Here is a 14653-nt window from a genome sequence, read left to right on the forward strand (position 1 = left end):
GATTACAGAGAGGATTTTTCGGTGTTTTATGGTTCACAACCAAACTGTGCCTAAGTAGCTGTATGGAAAGATGTTGGCTTGACCCGCGAATTGCTTGTCCGTAGTGAAATTGTTTTCACTACTAAACTGAAAAACAAACCATATTTTCGAAATTTTGAAAAGTTCCGTTTAAGATATGTTTTTTTTTATCCCAGAATAGAGGAGAGAAACTAGAATAATAGTTATGGTGCAGGCACAAAAAGCAGACGCATTACTTTCATGGATAGCGCTCACTCAGATTCGTCGTTACAGATATATAAATAGAAAAGAGTGCGGTGTAATATTGACCTTGGCCCGAATATCTTCTGACCTAAAACCATTTAGAGACTATCCAGTGTCCATACGAAGCCACCAGGAAGAATATATATACATAAATATAATGATATAAAACATACTATTGCAAGCCAAGTAAGTAGATAATATGATATGACAGAAAATGAGCAGAGTAGACACTAAAAAGCGAAAAAAAGTTTTCTAAGCTCAAATATACAAATAAATTAGGTCATAAGTTCTGCGTCATCAAATTGATATCAGGACAGCTGAGTGGAGACCCTTTAAGCTATATACATACGTAACTGGTCAGCGTGATGAGCTGAGTCGATTTAGCCATGTCCGTCCGTCCGTCCGTCTGTATATACGTGCACTAGTCCGTCAGGTTTTGAGATATCGATTTGAAATTTGCGCACATTATTTTCTCCTCAACAATCTGTTCATTTGTCAAAACCGCCGATATCGGACCAATAAAGCATAAAGCTGCTATCCAAACTGATTGATCAAAATAAAGTTCTGGAAAGCTTTTTTTATTTGATAGCATATGCTATCTTCACAAAATTTGGCATTATTTTTGGATTATTTTTCAAAACAGCGCTACAATGTCCGACTATATCGTATAGATCGGATCACTATAACATATAGCTGACATACAAACTGACCGATCTAAAGCAAGAAAAATTTGTTATGTACCCCTTCATGCTAGAGCAAAGGTAATATCCTGTGAAGGATATTGTAGCTTCGGTGCAGCTGAAGTTCATAAATTTTTTTTAATATTAAACTAGTGTTTAATTACCTGTTGAGGTAAATAAATAAAATAAACCGTATTTTTACTCTCAACATTATTATTGTTTGCACTACCACTCATATAACATAAATAAATATATAAATTAAATAAATATTGATGACAATTCTCGTAACGTATTTTAGTTACACTTAAATATATATATATGGCACATAATTTACTATCACTTAGTTTCATTAACGTTTTCACTTAAAAGCTAAATACAGCATTATGCTCTTAAATTATAAATAAAATAATTAATTTAAATCACAGTTTCTTATTTGATTGGTTTTTCAGTTTTTCTATACTTTGTTCAATATTATTTTTTTAAGTAATTTTAGAATGTTTTATTTTAAATTCGCATTTTCTTTCTTCTATTCCGCAGAGTCATCATCATCACCACCATTCAAAATGGACACATCCTTTTCCAAACTTTTATCGAGTATGGTCGGGTGAGTGTTCGTCTCACATGTATATGACATTTGAATATGCCTGGGATGACGCGGTAGTATTTTCCAAATTCGTAGCAAATAATTTTGATAGAAAAATGTAACAAAGCGTAAATCTGTATGATGGACACCATGTTGTGCGGCAACATTGGCAACATTTCTATTGGTGTAGAAATTAATTTGTGCAAACATTTCAGCATGTGGAATGCTAGCAACATGTCGGCTACTGCGTGGAAAGCAGCCATTGATGTTCGTCTCAATTTCGCAAAGTATACGCTTAGCGCTCTGCAGTAATTCCAGCAGCTCGCGTGTGATGGCACTCTGTGTATGTAGGTGTTGTTGGTCCCATTGTTGTTGGATTTTATGCAGATAGTCAAATGAAGCAATGAATTTTTGTAGGCTTAGATGCCAGCAAACGGGAGCAATCTAAAAATTACAAAAAGTAGGAGAAGCATTTATTAATAAACGTTGACATACGTTAAAAAAATTATTAATAATAAATAAATTTTTTATAAACAAATAAGGAAGTGTTAAGTTAGGGTGTAACCGAACATTTCATACTCTTGCAACTAGCCAGGATCAAAGCCAGGGAAATACCTTCAAGTGCAAAAGGTTTGTTAGAGCAACGAAATCCAATAATATATAACTCGTATGGTAGTTTGGGTAACTTGTGTGTAGTATATCCAATATTGTATGTTTAGTTAATGTTGCTAAAGTATCTTACTTATTTGCCGATATATGCCATTTAACGTCAGCCGGTAGTTTGAAAATCTTCCTATAAGGTATATGGGACAAGGTGAATTATTGAACCGATGCAACCCATTTTTGACACATATTATTATCAGAAAAGTATTATTTTCGTATTTCAATAATATATCTTACATATTGACCGATATTTACGATAAAATGTTCGGTGTAGGAACTGCGGTCCACATATTCGATATCTGGGGCCACATACCAAATTTGGTCGATATCGGTGGAGTAGGTTCTGAGATATGGGTTTTCATCGACATGTGGGCGGTGCCACGCCCATCGTGCAATTTTGCCTCGGCTCCTATAAAGTCTTCTTGTATCATCCTAGGTGTAAGTTTTAGTGTCTTTGGCGTATGTATTTATTGATTTATCGCGCTTTTAGTAGTTTCTAACACTACCGTTAGATGGGGCGGGGTTATCACCCGATTTTTTTTTTTTAATTTTTACAGTGTAGGTAGGGGTGCTTAAGGAATTTGTCTTGAGTGAATTTTTTTGCTGTATCTTATGTGATTTAGGCTCTCTTATCAGGCGGGTCCACGCCCGTTATTTTCAAAATTTTTAGTCCACATATGCTTCTTGCTACTGTGATCCCATGTGCCAAAATTTTATATCTTAATTTAGTGCTTAGTTATGGCACTATAGAGAGGACGTGGCAGTAAACCATTTACGCCCATCTACGAACTCGTTCTCACTTTTTTTGCCAAGGAACATGTGTACCAAGCTTCATTAGCATATCTCAATTTTTACTTAAGTTCACAGGCAGACGGACAGACAGACAACCGGACTTCAGCTCGCTCCTCATTCTGATCATTTATATATATCTCCATACCTATCTCGATTAGATTTAGGTGATACAAACAACCGTTAGGTGAATAAAACTATTATACTCTGTTGCAACATGTTGCAAGAGTATAAAAAGCGTGCATTCCTCAGCAAGCACTACTCATGTATGTATGTGGAAAATTTGGCCTGCAACCTTTGGCTTTGATTGATTTATCGTGCTGTCGCAGCCACAGCCGCTGCAGAAGTGCGCAGCGGATACCATTGCTTGTGCGCGTTGAAACCTCTTTTGACTTATGCAAATCATCGCATTGCGCCTTCAAGCACTAAAATGTTGCTGCAACTGGTTTTGTGCAACAGCATACATTTTGAAGTTGCAAGTAGTGCAGAAAGCTTCGTACTTAGTACTCTTGTCGGCAGTTTACCTTCAACGCCTCTGCCACCGTTTGTCTTCATCACCCTCATGCTTATGCTTTTCTTATCTAAATATCTCGGTATCCTGCGCTGCCTTTTGAGCACCTAATGAGAGCGTAATCGTATGCTCCAATGGCGCGTGGTAAGTGCTCGCGTCAGCACTCTCATAAAGCCCTGAGGGCGGTCATTGTCAAGTTAACGCTTCAGCTGCCATGCAACATTCTTGCTATATGTATTTTGAACTGCAGGATCGATTGGAAGTTGCGACAAGTAAAGGGTGGGTTACAAGCAGTTTCTCGGTGTGGGTACCTTTTGCTTAGAGTGAGAAATATTTTCAGTTTGAGAAATCTTGCAGTCTCTTATTTAATGATTATTGTTTTTTTTGTTTTTGATAATTTTGAGTTCAGACAGTTGTCTTGTACGATAATGGGATTTATACTCGAGGGTATTTAAATCATTGATGAAAGCGTTAGGCTTTGAGGTCTAGGAATTTATTCTTATCAAACTAGATTTCTATGCAAACAGTATATGAGTGGTAAGGTTGCTAATAAATATAAAATGTTGCAATAACCTTGAATATTCTGAAAATAAACAAATTATTACAAATTCGTAATGGAGAAAATTGGACTGTATATACACCTCTTCCATATCTAACTTCATAGGTGAACTCTTCAGCTACCGCTCTTATGTAACACTCTGGCTTAACATCTTCGATAGTCTCTCTTCAAGGTAAAAATTCTGAAAGCTATCAAAAATTACTCCATGACAAACAAGCCCTCACTTCAGACGATCCCTTATTCCTCTTTTTGCTGGTGATAATTTGATGCGTCATATAAAGATGTTTAGTAAAGACTAAAAACTCTGGATTATCTTTGATATGTTTGCACAATTTATTCGCACAAATGCGTAAAAGTTTTTCCATATTTTACTTTTGAACATTTCCATACATACATACAAGTATGTATATGAGCACACATCTGCTACAAATGAGAAGTGGAGCGTGCCATGGGTACTTAGAGAGGTGTGTAGTAGACAGGTAAAAAATCCCCTGAAGACACACTGATGACACCACACACTCCAGAACGCCCGCCAGCATATTTGTTCATATAATCAGTTTAGTGCCGGGTTTTTTCGCAAAAGCCCCTAGTACTGTTGACAACCACCACACATGTATACGTAAGTGTTGAGGAAATTTTTTTTTAACAATTGTTTGGTCATGAGCGTGATTACTTGTATGACGCAAATGCTGAGATATAGTGTTTGAATGGAAAATTGTAAAATAAAATATAAAATTCATTGCAAATCCCGCGGTAAAGCGCATACATATGTATGTACATATGGCGAATAATTACAACACAATTCGCATCATGCGATATGTGGCGGCGTCTAAGTGTCTGGTAATTTATTTTCCATATAATAATTTGTTCATGCCTACTTCTATGCACATGTACTTTCTGTGATGGGGTTATTTGGCGCGTGGCGATTTTCAGCCGAACACCGAGTACGTCATGCACTGCAACCCCTATGACTGAACTCATTTCACGTAAGTATACGTCTGGCGAGTGTTCTTAGTCATCGGCGATTATGATAGCGATTGAATTATGTTTGTTACTCGACTTCTTACTATACCCGTAAAGACGTAATACAATTTCTTTGAATAGTGAGACTTTCATTTTAAATTTCTGTGGTGAATGCTTTTGTAGGTTTCACGATTTTATATAGTTTATAGAGTGGATATCGCTTACCGTAGCATTACGCTCCAAAGTTGGCAAAAATTTATATTTCCTTTCATGTCGGCGCCAGGCGCGCATATCGTCGATGTCAATGTTGGGTAAAGCATTGCGCTTGAGGCTTTTGTATTCCAAACGTATCGTCTCACGCAGATTTTTCATGTACTGCAAAATAATAAAATGTTTATCGATTAGATGTATTCCTTCATTTTCAGCCAAAATATAAAAATTTGTTGTTATCATTATAATCGTGGATAAGAAAATATTTTAAAAGCGTTGTTTCTCTCTAAAATATGAATTCATCGAGTAGAAGTATTTCTTTGATAATATTTTTCTTGGCTAAATTAATATAAAACGCTTATCCCATAATAAAAATATTTCATCGATTAGATGTATTATGAAAATAGTTAATTTTTAGCTTAGTTATTGCAATTCGTTGTTATCATTATAAAAGTAGATGAGAAAAAAGGCGCTGTTTCACTGAAAAATTAGAATTCGTCGAAAAGATGTATTGCCCTGCCAACATATTTCTTGGCTACATTCATACAAAATACTTTAAAATTGCAAATACTATACAAATATTCAAATTCATCGTTTAGATGTATTTCGAAAATAATACATTTTCAACCAAATTATTGAAAGTCGTCGTTATCACCTAATAGTATATGAGAAAATATTTTAAAAGTGCTGTTTTTGTTACAATTTAGAATTCAGCTATATATGTTTTGCTCGTATAACTAAATCAGTGAAAAATACTTTAAAATTGCAAATACTGTAAAAAAAATTAAATTCATCGATTAGATGTATTTCACAAATAGCAAATTTTTCGTCATATTTGTATTGAAATTCTTTGAGAAAATATTTAAAAATTGCTCTCGCTGTCAAAAGTATGAATTCATCGAATGGATGTATTGCATTAATAACATATTTCTTGGCTAAATTTTTTTAAAATACTCTATTATTGCTAATATTATAAAAAAAATTAAATTCATCGAATCGATGTATTTTGAGTAAAACACCTTTTTGACGAAATATATGTATTTTAACTTAATTACTGTTACACAAGTTGAAATAAACTCTTTGAAAACAATTAAAATTAATTAGAAAAACGTTAGAGTTTTTCTCTACCACTTTAATTTTGAGAATAAAACTAATTCTTGCTAGTATTTCTTTTCTTAATAGAAGTTATCCATTATTTTTTTCGTTTAAATGAAAAATTTTTAATTCATAAGTCTTATGACAATTTATAATCAACGATTACTACGCATATATTGTATAAATAATACAATATATGTATGTACAATATGTGTATTCACTAACTTTCACCAAATTTTAATGGTGTCCTTACCAATTTGATATAATCCTGACTCAGATCCTCAGCCAGCTCATCACCACTCCAGCCGCTATCACGTCCACAAACATTGTGCCAAGCCGGCTCGTCATTACGCATGTACAATGCCCTGTGGGCATCGTGTCGCTTATAGACACGTCCTTTCGCATGTTCGTCATCAACATCGCCTGCTTTATGTTCGTGATATATAAAACGTGCCAGCTCATGCAAGAGCTCTAAAGTATCCTCCGCAGATTCGAATGACTGCGAAACATCGTGCGTTTGCTGTCGCAATGCGGCGGCAGGGGCGTGCTGTGGAAATTGCGCCAAAATCGCCAACACCACGTAAACGAAGAGTGAATAGTCACAAGTGCAGCGTTTCGTTGCAGTAGTGAGGCGACGTGGTGGGCGTACCTCATATGTGACACAAACATCTTTCACCTGGTGGCAGTAATCTGTAAACGATTTTTTTTTAATGTTTTAAAAGTGATTGCAATAACTGGGAATTTTCTCGAATCTAATCATAGAGAATAAATTGTGAAATTGAAACTAAAATTATGAGTAAAATGCTATTAAACAGCATAGTACGTGTACAAACACCCAGTGGGCCAACATGCTAGTGTTGACTACAGTTGAAGTGAAAAATCCCCACACTCTATTTCATAAGAATAATTCTTCATTTAATATCTCTGCGAATGTGTCTCTGGTTTATCAGCGTACTTACGATATTAGTTATGCATCAGTTAAGCAGAGACATTACACCATAAAAAATTCCCAGGCGGCCAGCAACAATATAGCAATAGCACCCATACACCACCCCACACACAAGCAGTAAACTAGCAGTAAATATTTGCTTGAGTGAAAGAGTTCTTTTGAGCACTATTGAGCGGAAGGAAAAGAGACACACACACAAATAACATGCATACACGAAAAAGCAAAGTGGGCGCGCTGGAGGCAAAGCAAATGAGCAAAACTAAGAGCAAACGAATGAAAGTAGCGCTCACACATACACAGCGGCACGCAATGCGCTGCTCATGCACTTGTAGAAAGACTCAGCGTAAAGGTATTTTTATGAATGAAAATTTGCACAGCTGATTACTACTAAGCACGCTTTGGTGGTAAGGGCGAGGTGTGGTCGTGGGTTATTCCAGTACATGCCTACTTACTCGCACATGCTCGCGTATTTGTGAGCACTGATATACTATTATTTGCTTTTTAATTAAAGCGCGCGGCGGGTGTGAAGTGCTGACATGTGAAATTATTTGTGCTTACAGTTAGCAGAACATATTGGAGAATTACTCAAATTTTAACTCGCTTGCTTAATTGACTCTCTCATGTGGCAATTTTTTTGTGTTGCTTGCATTTTTAGTTGGATTTACTTGATTTTGCTGGTTTAATGTATTTAAAATGATTGTTCTGCGCTTTTATCGATATCAATTAACTACAATCTAAGTAAATATAATTTATATTAATTTACATAATTTAATAAACTATTAAAAAAAAATGTGGAAAACGGTTGGCCTCAAGGGCCATCCCTGCAACTTCCCTCTAATTTCATACGCTAACGTTCAAATTTCGCTTTTTTCACTGCTTTTGAGCTCTTCGAAATTTTTCGTTTTCGATATCTAGCAAGTAAATTAACCGATTTCGACCCGGTTTGCGGCAAACGATGTGTTTCTTCAAGGTTTAGAACTGATTAGTTTTTGGTGTCGATCGGTCAAGTCGTTTAGAAAACGATTTTTCAAAATTTTTATTTTTGAGATTTCTCGAAATCTACTGGTCCGATTGGGTCCAAACTTACACGAAATTCAAGTGCAATGAAACCCTTTGGAATGCCGTTTAGTTTATTCAAATCGGTTGAGCAGTTTAATAGTTATAAGAGAGTCACATACATCCACACACACACACATACATCCACACATACAAACAGACATACGGACATCATCGTAGAAATGTTCGGGGAAGCTTCCTCGACCCTCAGAACGTCGAGATCTGTTGAGAACTCGATTTTTGCAAAATGGGGTGAAACCAATATCTTCCCGATTTTTAGAAAATTTTCCATTTTCTTAGCGGGAAGTTAAAAAATTATTGGAACATTTAATTTAAAATTTTTAATAAATTTTTTAGATTAAATATAAGAAAATTAATTAAACATTTTTAAAATAAATTTATAAAGACATTCATAATTTATATTTAATTAATTAATTAAATTTTTTACTTAAAATTTTTAATACTAAATTAATTATTTTAATTTTAATGTAATTAGTAATAAAAAAAAAAACAATTTCATTTCCCATTTTTAAATTATTCTGCTGATTATCAAATACATACATTAATTAGGTCAGTTGCATGGTTAGTTATAAGAAATTGCAATTCAATTCTTTAATTTCTAACCATATTTGGACATTTGTCGACACTGCTTAACTCAATCGCCTACTTAATCGCCATTCAATCACTATGCCACTTCACTGCCAAAATTAAATCTATTACTCATGTTTGAGTACACGCCAGATGATACCTTCTCATCGGCGTCTAAACGGCCAACTGTTGCGGTTGAAGAGCCTGCTTTTATGGTCTTGTATGCGTTTATTTCTGCTCAAATTGAAAATTTCATTGTTTGCTTTTGAATCATCAATAAACCCCAATAATTGGCTTATTTTTAAAAAGGCGTTGTTCTTTCTACATGTTTGCAGATTTTGTTTGAAGATTAGTGTACAATTGAACTTTGGACCGCAGAAATAAATTTCGAATTTGTTAACGAAAAAATGATTTGCTTGTGATTAATCTAAATTGAAAATGGCAGTTTTAATTGATGTACGAAATTGGAATCACAGAAATCATTAAATCCAAATCTGACAGCAATTTAGGAAGACCGAAAAGTTAAAGCTTTTGAGCTTGATGTTATAACAGCTTTGAAATTTGCAAAAATCTAAATAATTAAAGGGTATATTTAGTTTGGAACACATACATGTATAAATGATCAACATGACCAGCTGAGTCGACTTTGCCATGTCCGTCTGTCTGTATATAACCGAACTAGTCCCTCAGCTTTTGAGATATCGACCTGGTATTTTGCACAAATAATTTTTTCTCCAAGAAGCTACTCACTTATTAAAACCACCCATATCGGCCCACTACAGCATATAGCTGCCATACAAAAGGATCGATCAAAATCAAGTTCTTCTATGCAAAACTTCTTTATTTGACAAGATATCTTCATAAAATATGGCATATATTATTTTTCAAGACATTGCTATAATCTCTGAAGAAATTATTCAGATCTGACTATCATAGCGTATAGCTGCCGTAAAAATTGACGGAGCAGAATCAAGTTAAAGATACGCTATAAAAAATGCACTTGTGAAGAGTATTATAGCTTCGATACAGCCGAAGTCAACGTTAACGTTTTTGTTCTGCTTTCATTTATTTTTTTCACAACTAATACACTCCATTTCTGCAATTAACAATTTTTAGAAAGCAGCTGTGAAATATTTAGTGATGATGTAAGCATATTTTTTGTCATTTCAAAAAATAAATTTCTTCTTTCTAATCTAAACCGGATATTACACAATAATTTATAAAATTCCACTTAATGATATAGCATAATTCAGTATGTTTATTGAGAGAGTATGTTTTCGTCATTCACAAGTACTTGTGATAATTTTAACACTAATAGAAATACTAAATATTTAAATGTCATACTTAAAAATAAATGAATTTCGTCGCTTAACAATTCTTTCACACCTAATAGACGCGTAAATATTTAGCGACAATATAGCTATTAATAAATAGTCGGTAATGAATATGCGAATATTTATTCATATGTAGGTGAGCACATAGCTTCCAGCATGTGAGCTAATAATTACTTCAATTTCACACAATTAGCGGTCGTTCATTGGCTTGTAACTTTTCTATATTCAACGCAATAAATAAGCTTGTTTAAAGTTTATTAGCACTGCTATAAATATATTGCGGCCAAAAGATATATACACATGTCGGTTTTTGTATACACAAATGTATGTGTAGTATAAGGCAATGGTTGAGTGAGATGTTTAGGCGCACACTCAATTGATAGCGAAATTATTCGGCACGCGACAAGACAAACGTCACAATGCGCAATTGAAACAATTAAATTATAAATCTACACACACATAAATATTATATGTATATGTATGTGCTGCGCTCCTTCCACTTCCGTACTTCCTTTCCACACAGATAGACGAATGTCACTCATACAACATGTAGGCCAGACAGCTAACCATTTTAAGTGGTGTTTACAATTCGTAACACGCACACTGACACATATGTATGTATGTGTATGTAAGTCACACTGCACTGCTTGTTATCAGCTAGCGTTGGTATTAGTACGTTTTTTGTATGAACCAACTCTACACCTACATTTTAATACAGATGGGAGTTTGCTAATAAAGTGTAGCGTCATTTCGATTGGGTGCTGAATAAAATTCGCTTGATGAGCGTTGGTTGGAGCAGTTACCAGCGCAAAGACAACTTCTCGTGAATTTCACCAGAATTTCGCATTAGTCACTCCTCGGTATTTGCTGACGAGCGTGTTGTAGAGCAAGTTGCGGTTGAGCGTTTTAGAAACAAGTCAAGCAGTCAGGCAAGCGGCGAAGCCAGCAGCCAGCTAGACAAGCAATACAACGTGCGTAGCTGTACAAACAGCTGACAACTTGCATTTTGTAGGTGTTGGGGAGCGACAATTTAAGGGCTGGTGCAGATATAAAAATTTTTTATTTTTTTGTGCTTTTCGAATTTTGTTGCTTAAACAATTTGTGATGACTCGTCGCTGCGTTGAATGCAAATTAATCGAATAAATTGGAAGAAGAATCTAATACTGAGAAAATTTATTTGAAAAGTTTACATAATGATTTATTAAAGAAAACTATGTCAGTTAGTTATAAATATGTATGTATAAGCAATAACTGTTATCGTTCGGGTTTCAAAAAATACTTTCTAATTGATGAACAATTTGGAAGTTCGTTAGCAAATGTATAAATCTTAAAATATCGAAAAATCGGGACTGATGAATTCCGAGATTGCTGGATTATTAAATGATATTATATTATATTTGGTGGTAATAAATACCATTTATTGCCAATAAATAAAAAATATTTTCGAAATCCCGAAAAATACAAATCCAAATATCAGAGTACCTACATTTCGGGATTATTAAATAGACTCCTGATAATGAAAATTTTTCCGTTAAAAAGTTCAACAATCTCAAAATCCCGAAAAATCGGGATTGAAGTAAAAATTTCGGGATTCTTAAATGTTATCAAATTTTGGTTGATGATAAATATTGTAAGCTTAAATGTAAGTTAAAAATTTTAAAAATCTTAAAACACAGAAAAATAGGTTTTGAAAACCTGAATCCCGAAATGTCCGGCTTTCATCAACTTATGTAAATTTCATATTTAAAGTGTATATTTATGACACATACGATCTAATATAGCCACACTCATTTGTCCAAATAAGTTTTTAATTATAATTATACATATAAAATAGAAGCTATAAATAGCAATAAACACTGTTTTGTCTAAAATTAACCACAACTGAAATTTGATGCGGTTGTATAATTTCGGTTGCCAAGCTCGTAGGCCGCCACCCACACAGATATTTAAAAAAAAATCAACACAGTTTAAATTTCTAGGTCGTCGACGAAACGTCATCGTTAATGACGTGTTGAAATTTGGTTCACATGGGTCTACATACATACATACGTACAAGTTATACTAGCAGATACATTTTTTTTTGTTTTCACTACTCATCACTCTTCATTCGCTTCATTAATATTTGTTCCAGCTGTTTCCCTGACGCCTGTGGTGTGAGTATTTCGATTTTATGTGGGCGCGCCTGCCGAAATTTGCATACTCAGCACAAAAGCAAAGCACAACAAAAACACAAAAAAACTTTATTTTTGAGTATACTTATGCATATGCATATACTTTGTGTGTGTGTGAAAAGAGCGCCAATTGCTAATTAAGCTATTAGGTGGCAGTGAACGACACCGGCAGCTATGGCAAAAACAACAAAAAATGATGACAACTTAAAAATTGAGCGTACACTTATATAATTTTGTGTTGCTATCGGAAATGTTGTCGTAGGTCAGCAACGACATTGACTGCTTATATTGAGTGTTTGATTGTGGAACGGTTTATTTTAGTGCGATAACATTTTTTATATTTTTTACATATTTTATGACACTTTATATATTTTTTATTTTCATTCAAGCGTATTTTGTATGTGAGAATTTTTAGATTTTCATTTAAAGTATCCTACTTCAGTCAAATTATTTTTAGAAAATATTTTTTAAGTTCATATAAATTTTTATAAATATCTTTGAGGTATTATCTTTGGAAAATATTTTTTTAAATTTTTTTATTGAAAAGTTGTTTAAATTTTTTATAAATTTTTTTTTAAAATATTAACAAGGTTTTGCTTTCAGAATGTACGCGGTTGATATTAGAATATTTGAGAAAAAAACGGAATTTTGTAAGCAAAAATAATATAAGTAAAGCAAATTCGGTGCAAAGGCACGAAGTTTGCGCGTAAGAAAAAACGCTTCACAAAGTTTTTTATCTACTAATTTCTTGGATTTAGTCTTAAAATGAGCTACTTATATATGTAGTTACGACGTAGAAAACGATGTCAATACAATTGAAATGTGAAGTTAAATTTTTGCTGAACAAATCGAAAACTATTTAAAATATCATTTTCAGAATTAAAATTTATAGATTATATAAATAGTTGCCAATTAATCTAAATTTCGAAATTGGCGGACTTTCGCAAGAATTTTGAAGTTTTTTTTTGTAATTTCGCAAGAGTTGCTATGCTTTACCGGACCCACAGTTTTTCATCGTTTAAGGTGCACAAGTTATTAGGTAGTTTGAGCTGATCCTCGCATCAAAAGTAACGCAGGATCCCACTTAGACGGCTCTGAAGGCTGTCCCATTGCGATTCCCATAACTCTAAGATATGGTTCACCAGATCCTTATAGATCGAGAAAGCGTTTTAAGCGTACCACAAATTTGTTAAAGCGGCGTCGATGACAGTGTACCGTCAGAACAACTACCATTTCGTCAAGATCAGCCGTGGTAGGAGCAAGTAGTTCAGCGGAACTCTTGCTTGCAGCCGCACAAGTTATAGTTATTGACCAGCGCTTGTCAAGCTCAAGGAGCTCTATTGAACTTGAAGTTATTATATACAGTAAAACATTGTGAGAAATTTAAAAAAAAAAACTCAACACATAAAAATTACGATAAAACCAATATTTCACAAACAAAAAAAAAATACAACGCTTAGCTTGCTAATCTGAAATAAAGTACGAAATTATATGAATATAGCTTTCTATGACTCACCAGTAGCTGTTTTGATCTCCATTATTTTCAATAGAAGAAAAGTTTCGGTTTGTAAATAAAAATTGTTTTTGGATAATTGTAGTCACAGAAATTCTGCCGCTTCCAAACCCTTTAAATCTGCTTACTTCCACTAAGTTCTTCAAATTATTTTACGTATTAAAAGCCGACTGATTACGGATCGATTACTATTGACAGGAGTAGTTAACACTTTTGATCTGAAGCAACTGTTGCCGATATCACTACCGACCAATGTATTTATACTCATATAGAATATCGATATATCAAAAAAAAAGAAGATAAATAAATAAATTATAGAAGTATATAATGGTATATATATTTTTTATGCCCCGTATTGGTGTTTTTATTTTTGTTTTTGTTATTATTATTAGCAGTTTTACCGTTCTTCACAGGCCCGGATTCTTATCAGAGTTATAAAGATTAAACAGTAACGTTTACATATGTTTGTACGTATGAACATTGTTACGTATACACTGACATACCTACATGCTCACGTATGTAGAGAAAAATCAAAGTGAAAGACAGAGTACTTTTATAAAAGTCCCGAGCTACTTACTATACTTTTTTTGTTTTTTTTTTCAAATGCATGGGCGATTGAGTTGTTTGATAAGGCAAGCAGAGGAAGTGTTCGCCAATATTTACTAATAGACTTAGCTCAAAGAACGGAAGTTTCAGTCAAGCACGTAGGTCACATATACATATATCAG

The 14653-nt window shown here is 33.9% G+C and overlaps 1 protein-coding gene across 1 annotated transcript; it reads right to left on the reverse strand.

Moving 5' to 3' along the window:
• Positions 1-1290: 1290 nt before the first annotated feature.
• LOC106616000 (uncharacterized) lies at positions 1291-13950 on the reverse strand. Its single transcript, XM_014232442.3, has 4 exons — positions 13929-13950; positions 6568-7004; positions 5235-5384; positions 1291-1968 (listed from the first exon to the last, which is right to left on the reverse strand). Exons 1-4 carry the CDS (start codon positions 13948-13950, stop codon positions 1468-1470), a joined length of 1110 nt encoding a protein of 369 aa, XP_014087917.2. The 3' UTR covers positions 1291-1467.
• Between the last annotated feature and the right edge of the window lie 703 nt (positions 13951-14653).

Source organism: Bactrocera oleae, chromosome 5 (genome assembly GCF_042242935.1).
Source record: "Bactrocera oleae isolate idBacOlea1 chromosome 5, idBacOlea1, whole genome shotgun sequence".
NCBI classification, from domain to species: Eukaryota; Metazoa; Arthropoda; class Insecta; order Diptera; family Tephritidae; genus Bactrocera; species Bactrocera oleae.

Excerpts from the sequence above, each read along its gene's own strand:
- LOC106616000 (XM_014232442.3), bottom strand. The coding sequence starts at position 13,950 with ATGGAGATCAAAACAGCTACTG. Across the intron at positions 7,005-13,928 it reads GGAGATCAAAACAGCTACTG|ATTACTGCCACCAGGTGAAA; the intron begins GTGAGTCATAGA and ends AATCGTTTACAG. Across the intron at positions 1,969-5,234 it reads CTTTGGAGCGTAATGCTACG|ATTGCTCCCGTTTGCTGGCA; the intron begins GTAAGCGATATC and ends TGTAATTTTTAG.